The 8,107-nt window shown below is 52.6% G+C and overlaps 1 protein-coding gene across 1 annotated transcript; it reads right to left on the bottom strand.

Moving 5' to 3' along the window:
• Nucleotides 1-1,722: 1,722 nt before the first annotated feature.
• Nucleotides 1,723-2,658, bottom strand: LOC309448692 (olfactory receptor 14C36-like; the record flags this gene model as incomplete). Its single annotated transcript, XM_082070420.1, has 1 exon — nucleotides 1,723-2,658. One exon carries the CDS (start codon nucleotides 2,656-2,658, stop codon nucleotides 1,723-1,725), a length of 936 nt encoding a protein of 311 aa, XP_081926546.1.
• Between the last annotated feature and the right edge of the window lie 5,449 nt (nucleotides 2,659-8,107).

Here is an 8,107-nt window from a genome sequence, read left to right as displayed (position 1 = left end):
ATCTGCACTTGCACTCAGTGTTACTCTATCCCAGGTGAACAATCCAACTCTTGGACTTGTTCAATCTCATGCCAAGTGCTGGGTCCTGCACTTGGGTCACAACAACTCCAGGCAGCACTACGGGCTCAGGGAAGAGTGGCTGGAAATCTGCCCAATGAAAAAGGCCCTGGGGGTGTTGATGGACAGTGACTGAACATGAGCCAGCGTGTGCCTGGGTGGCCGAGAAGGCCACCAGCATCCCAGCATGCATCAGGAATAGTGTGGCCAGCAGGACCAGGCAAGTGATCATCCCTCTGTTCTTGGCACTGGTGAGGCAGCACCTCAAATCCTGTGTTCAGTTTTGGACCCTCACTACAAGAAAGACCTTGAGGTGCTGGAGTGAGTTCAGAGAAGGGCAACAAAGCTGGTGAGGGGTCTGGAGAACAAGTCAGATGGGGAGCAGTGGAGGTAACTGGGGCTGTTTAGCCTGGAGAACAGGAGGCTGAGGGGAGACCTTATAGCTGTCTACAGCTACCTGAAAGGAGGTTGCAACATGGAGGGTGTTGGACTGCAAGTGCTAGAAGGAGAGGAAATGGCTTCAAGTTGCACCTGGGAATATCCAGTTTGGATATTAGGAAAAATTTCTTCATGGAAGAGTTTGTGAGGCATTGGAACAGGCTGCCCAAGGAGTGGTTGAGTCACCATCCCTGAAGGTGTTTAAAAGACATATAGATGAGGTTCTTAGAGACATGGTTTAGTGTCAGAGTTAGGTTAATAATTGGACTCGATGATCTTGAGAGTCTCTCCCAACTTAAATTATTCTATGATCTCTTTGGGATGAGAAACGTGATGGGACAGCTCACCCAGATGGAGAACTGGGATGGATGGATGGATGGATGGATGGATGGATGGAGAGATGGATTGGGACAGAGAGGGGGATCAGCCTATCAGCCTAAGGGCTGGGGCCAGACATGGCATGATGGAAGCAAGGCCAGACCCCTTTGTCCCCTGCTCTTGTTTCCAAGAGGTCCTTTACACCCGTTGCTGGCAGCCCTCCTGTATCAGCCCCTCTCACCAGCACACGACTCCTGGCCAGGAGCTCTTTATGCTGCCCCTGCTACCACAGTGACAGAGCAGCCTGCCCTGAGCTGGGGAATGCAGAAATAGGGTTCTGTGGGTCATTCATTCTCCTGTTGAAGCACAGAGCACAGGGAGCAGGCTGTGGTGCCTGGAAACCACAGCGAGACAGTCCAAGGCAGATCACTGAAGGTCCTTCACCATCTCCAGGAACACTGGACACCCACAGATGGATACTCAAACCAGCACCATGACGTAACATGGTGCCCCATGTCCTCCCCTGAGCCATGAAAAACACAAGTACAGCAGCATGGCCTTGTGAAGGAAATTTATTCAGGCTGACCACAGCTTTGGAAGAGGAGCCCAAGCTCCAAGTGCTGAGACTGAGGAAATCCCCTTTTGCGGGGTGTTTCAAAAAGATGGCCCCAATTTCAGAAATACAGTGATTTGAAAATGGGTCCACACCTGTATTACAGAGATGTGACACAGGACACCAGCTGTACCAGGGTCCCAGAAACAGGTAGACAGGCCTCTGAGTCACTGCTCTGGAGAAGTGCCGTGGGTGAAGAAATTCCTTGACAAACATGGTTATCACAGATGAAATGCGCAATGCACAGGAGGTTCCTGAGATGAACTGGAAATCACTTCTGAAGAGACATGGGTAACTTATTGTTGCTGACAGAAAAATGATTGAATCAGCTTCTTCAGTGCCACTTTCAGCTCCTGGTTCCTCATGCTGTAGATGAGGGGGTTCACTGCTGGAGGCACCACTGAGTACAGAACAGACACCACCAGGTCCAGGGATGGGGAGGAGATGGAGGGGGGCTTCAGGTGAGCAAATATGATAGTGCTGACAAAGAGAGAAACCACGGCCAGGTGAGGGAGGCAGGTGGAAAAGGCTTTGTGCCGTCCCTGCTCAGAGGGGATCCTCAGCACGGCCCTCAAGATCTGCACATAGGACACCACAATGAACACAAAACAGCCAAATCCTAAACAGAAACTAACCACAAGAAGCCCAAGTTCCCTGAGGTAGAAGTGTGAGCAGGAGAGCTTGAGGATCTGAGGGATTTCACAGAAGAACTGGCCCAGGGCATTGCCCTTGCACAGGGGCAGTGAAAATGTATTGGCTGTGTGCATCAGAGCATTGAGAAACCCAGTGGCCCAGGCAGCTGCTGCCATGTGGACACAAGCTCTGCTGCCCAGGAGGGTCCCGTAGTGCAGGGGTTTGCAGATGGCAATGTAGCGGTCGTACGACATGATGGTGAGAAGACAATACTCTCCTGTAACAAAAAAGACAAACAGAAAGACTTGGGCAACACTTCCCAAAAAGGAGATGGTCCTGGTGTCCCAGAGGGAGTTGGCCATGGATCTGGGGACAATGGTGGAGATGCAGCCCAGGTCGAGGAGGGCGAGGTTGAGCAGGAAGAAGTACATGGGGGTGTGGAGGTGCTGGTCCCAGGCTATGGTGGTGATGATGAGGCCGTTGCCCAGGAGGGCAGCCAGGTAGATGCCCAGGAAGAGCCAGAAGTGCAAGAGCTGCAGCTCCCGTGTGTCTGTGAACGGCAGGAGGAGGAACTGGGTGATGGAGCTGCTGTTGGACATTGGCTGCCTGTGGGCATGAGGATCTGTCATAGGAGGAAAAGATAGTGAAGGTTTAGATGAGACTTCTCTGGGAATAATCAAAACCATTTCCCTCAGACTATCACACCCTGTCACACAAAGAGACGCTTTTCTTTTTCCAAGAGAACGTCCTGGCTGGAGCCCTCGTCGGTGCTTGATGAGTGTGCAATGAAGAGCAGGGTCTCTGCCCAGGGGCTCCTGAGGAGTCACCCTGACCCTGTGTGATCGGGTGGGCAGGGGCCAGTCCTGGGGTTCAGCTTTGTCAGCTGGAACCGCTCCTGGTGTAGAAGGGACTTTCAGCATCTGTACCCCCAGGCCTGAGAAACTGACTTTGAGAGGTTTGGTGTTTCTACAGCTCCTTCTCCCCTCCCACCCTGGGGAATGTTCCTGCGAGACCAGAGGGTGCCTGTGGGTCAGTGCAGAGTGAGGGCAGCTGCTCTGTCCATCTCTCTTGCTCCAGCTGCCCTGGGCTGGCACCTTTCTGAGATGGGGGCTGATCACACTCCCATGTTACCCTGAAAAGCCACCATGCACTGCTGAGAGCAGAGGGATCCACCTCATACCATGAAAGGTCTCACCCTTTTCTGAGGTCTCAGCACCCCACGTTTAGCCCAGAACACACATGGCTCATTCCCCAGCCCCACAGACTGCATTGCCCACAGCCCACAGGTCAGAGCAAAGCTGGGACACGTGTGCCCATGGACACACCTGCAGGAAAGGACCCACAAGATCAGGCTGTGACTCTGCAGCTGAAACTGCCATCCCCAGAGAGCCTGACAGCAAGAACAAGATCCCAACAGCAGTGACCCAGAGCAGGGGAGCAAGAAGGAAAATTCGGTGAGGGTGGGTGTGAGAGAGGCCAGGGCAGAGGCAGCCGGGCACTCAGACAGCGTCACCCTTCCCCAGCTGTGCAGCCACCTCCCAGACACCAACACTGCCGGGCAGCTGCTCTCAGCCCCTGTGCTCTGCAGAGGAACTGCAGCTCTGGCTGCACAGGAGCTGCTTCATGCCTTGGAGCCCCCGGCCCTGAGGGCAGAGGCTTTGCTGGGTGGGACAGGAGGCCAGGGGGCTGCTCACAGGAGGGATCTGCACTGCAGGGGGTCACAGGGACTTTTCTCTCTTCTCCCTCCCATAACCATTCCGGGTTTGGTTTCCTCTCATTTCTGATCATTTCCCTGCTGCCTGGAGATTCTCCCCTGGCAGGTGTTTCCCTGTCCATGTCTGTTCCCTGTCAGTGCTCACAGACCATCCCGCCCTCTGTGCCCTCCCCCTGGCCCTACAGATCCTGCCTGTTCACAGGGCACTGCCTGGGGGCATCTTCCTGTTTGCAGGCTGGAAAACAGATTACAGATTAAGTGTAAGGTGTCCAGCAAAGGGGATGCTGGTTCTGCATAGGCAGAGGAGAGGCAAGGCATGCCAGGATTCTCTTGAAGACCTACTGCAGTTCATGTGTCTCAAGTATTTTTTTAAAATAAGAACAGCCTTAATCACCACCCATTCCCCAGAGTAGGAGACTGAAAACACAGACTCAGGGAGGTTCCTTATCTTTGTAGTACTCTTTGTCTTCTTCTTCTCCTTGAAAGCTCCTCTTGTCAATATTCTGGAATGAGCTGGAGCTGTGAGCAGCCCTGACCCACGGAGAACCCAGCAGCAGAAGGACCCTGCCCTGCCGGGGCTCGCTCCTTCCCCCCACAGCTTCTCCCCTCTTGTTGCTGGGATCTCCCGGGCAGGCTGAGCGCTGATCCTGGCAGGCGGCAGAGTCCCTGCCCGGCACAGCCCTGGGGTGCAGGGACCCTGCTCTGCAGGACAGCCCTGGGCACCCATCCTGCACATTGACATTTACACCCCACAGCCACCCTGGGGAGAAAGCAGCATTCAGGTCTTGTCACTTGCAGTGCAGAAGGCCACCCCTGCTCTGCAGCACATCCTCCCCTCTGATCAGAGAACCTCTGAGAGCTGTACTTACATCTCTCGCAGGCTCTGCAATGGGACAGCTTTCTGAGATCCTACCATGATTTGCAGATTCAATGCCCTGCAGCCACAGGCTTCATATCTGAGAGGATTTCATTTCCAGTGACCTCTCAGCATCCTCCCAGCCCAGACTGCGTTTCCCTCTCTGTGCCTGGCCCCTGTGCCCTCAGTGCTGCAGGCAGAGCCCTCAGCCCTGCTGCGTGTGCAGAGGAGCTGCTCCTGGGCAGAGCTGTCTCTCTGCAGCGCTGCCGCTGCCATGAGCTCCCTGTGTCCCAGGAGCCCAGCCCAGCCCAGCAGCACAGGAGCAGCCCATGATGTCCATTTCTCTGTCCCCTCTGGGCTCCTCCAGGTGTCCCTGGGGCTCCAGGGGCACATCCTTTCAAACAACCTGAAGTAATCAGTGATGTTGATTCTCTCTCCTCTGAACAGACACATCATTGTGTTCGTTGTATTAAACAATGAATTCGTATGAGAATCAACTTTTCTTGTCCCATCATTAGACAGGACACCAGGAATGTTACAGCAAAGGATCTAATTCCTCCAAGCCGGGGGAGGAATATCTTCAGTTGAATGAGTTCAGGCATTTTATTCTGGTTTTACACTGCTAGGTCTAGAGAGACATTCATCAATCTTCGGCCATGTCATGTCTGTGCTCTGAGGCAAAGCCTTTGCACACATGGGCTCTTGGACACTTGGTACCAGGTTTCTTGTGGCAGGTCAGAGCTGGGCTGGTGCCACAGCTGGGGTGGCTCAGCCCAGATGTGAGGCAATGTCCTCAGCCAGGGACCTGACTGTGGGAGCTGGAGCTGTCAGTGCTGCAGACAGAGCTGTGACACGGATGGAATGAACTGCCAGGCAGGGTGGTATGAGTGAGTTCATCTGGTCTGCAAGGACAGCAGCCTCCAAGCACAGCAACAGTGCAGATCAGAACTCAGTCTAGACCTGTAAGGCAATTCAAGGGCCCATAATGAGCTGTTACTACTGCAGGAACAGCTAAAGGAGAAACACAGACACTGTGTGGCCACTGATGAATTTAATATGTGAAACGACTGATATTCTCTTTATCTCTTTTCCTCCATCTTCACCAGCAAGGTCTCCAAGGCCTCTGTGACTGGAGTCAGAACAACCAGCAGTGCATAGGGATCAAGTCAGGGTCACTGGAACTAACACAATCCTTTCCAGTCTATGGGACAGCAGGGGCAGCATCCCAGGAGCTGGGACAGCAGGACGATGTCACAGTGAGGCCACTCTCCACCATCTGTGAAAGCTCATGGAGACTGGGGGGACTCCCTGACCACTGGCAGCTCTCACACAGTGTGTGCACTTTTCAAAATGGCCAATGGGTGAGCAGGGGAACTAAGGGCTGTGCCCCAGAGCATGTCCACTGGGACCCCATTTCTGGGTGTCTGGAAGAGAAGGTGACGGGGTTTGCCCAGGGCAGGTTGTGCCTGTCCATCCACTTTGCTTTCTGTGAGGAAAGGACAGGGTTGTGGATGTGGGGAGAACATTGATGGTCTGTTACCTGGAAGTCAGCAAGGCATTCAGTGTCATCCCCTGCAATATTCTTGTGTCCAAGGTAGGATATTATGGTCTGTGTCAGTGTGCAAGTAGATGGGTAAAAAGGCATCTGGATGGTTGGGCTTGGAAAGGTGCTGTAGAAAGGGAGAAACTTTCCAGTCATGAGGACAGTCAAGCACTGGAAGCTGTTTCCCAGGAGTGCGCATCCACTCTGTCCCAGAAAGTGACCAAGATGTGTTTGGATCAAGCCCTGAGCACTCTGGTCTGACCCTGCTGTGAGCAGGAGGTTGGTCAAGACACCTCCTGAGGTCCCTTTGAGCCTGAATGATGCTGTTCTTTTCATCCCCTTCATGTTTTCAATTTAGAGAAAGCTCTCAGGTTCTCCCTGACCACAGGAATAATTCACAGAGGGTCCAGAGCTGTTTTACAAGGCCCCCAAACAGCCCTGACCACATCTTGTGCATTCCTTTTCATATGTCCCCACCCAGGGTCTTCTTTTTCTCTGTCCGTATACCCTTCCAGAATGAACAGCCCATCTTGCTAATCCTTTCAGAGCAGGTTTTTCGAGACTTGTCAGCATCCATGTACAGAGTCTGCACATCAGCCAGGCAGCAAAGCCACCATTACAGAAATGGAGATGAGACACTTGACCAGCTCCTTGCACCCAGATATCAATGTGACATGTCTGCTGAGATTCCCGGGAACACCTGAACTTGAAGAGCAGAGCATGTGAGTCCTGGTTGGGTATCCTGGCTTGTCTCCTGACCCATGTGGTGCTTCAGGCTGTGAAGAGAATCAAAACCAGCCATTGGACTGGGGTAGTTCCATTTTACACGTGTCACACAGGGCAGATGAAGGGAGCTCAGAACTCCAGACTCTGCTGCACGGTTGGGACTGCAGAGACTGGAAATGTAGGTGACAGTGTGTGTCAGTGCACACACATAAAGATTCTGGCTTCCTTTGGGCCTTTGCCTGACCTGGGATCTGTTCCTTGGCCTTCTTTGTCTCAAAAAGAAACTGTTCTCCTGTGCCAATGACACCTCACACCAGGGAAAAAAAAGGTAGGGGGGACATATGAAAGAAGGATGATTTTGGTTAATTCTGTCCAAGAGGTGTACTCTTTATATGATAAAAAAAGTGAGAAAAATCATTGTTCTAAGAACTTCTTTCAAGACTCAGCTACTGAGGTGTAGTAGATGTTTCGAAAAGCAAGAATGACTGTTAGGAATCACCAGTGAGAAGAAGGAGTTCCCTGTTACTGTTACTAGTGACAGCACCACTGTTTCATAAACATCCTTCAGAGCATCTCCGTTTTTCCTGGGCTCCAAAGCTCAGCCTGCTCAGAGTTTGACAGGATTGCTGCAAACCCCTGTGACCCAAATCTCTGCAACTGTCTCTGCTCAACAGCCTCTTACCCCAGGAAGGGGAAAACTGCCAATGCAGACACCAAACCAGAGCCCAACCTGCCAGGAGAGCCAGGACAGTTGTGCCACACAAGAGCAGCCTCAGAGGGAAGCTGGAGGTGATGGAATTAAAATGGTTTCAACCCAAATCACAGAATCAGAGAATCATTTAGGCTGGAAAAGACCGTTTAGAACATGGAGTCCAACCGTAAATCAAACACTGCCAAGTCCATCACTAAACCATGTCCCAAAGTGCCACATCTCCACGTCTTTTAAACACCTCCAGCAATGGAAGCTCCAATCCTGAGCTGGCAGGACACCATTGGCTGCAGTTGGACATAAGATACTGGTCATGGCTGTGAGTTCAGCCCTCGCTGGCAGAATGTCTCACACCCTCACTGAGGAGGGCAGGGGGCTGGGAGATGGGAGCACGTTTCAGTTTCCAGATCCCAGCACAGAGCCCAAACCATCCTGCCCTTGGACTCTGGATCCCATTTCCTGAGATGCAAAGCTGGTGGGGCTTTTGTGGATAATCATGT

The sequence above is a fragment of the Streptopelia decaocto genome (assembly GCF_964273445.1).
Source record: "Streptopelia decaocto genome assembly, chromosome: 21".
In the NCBI taxonomy this organism is placed as follows: domain Eukaryota; kingdom Metazoa; phylum Chordata; class Aves; order Columbiformes; family Columbidae; genus Streptopelia; species Streptopelia decaocto.
This window is presented reverse-complemented; position numbering and strand designations above follow the sequence as displayed.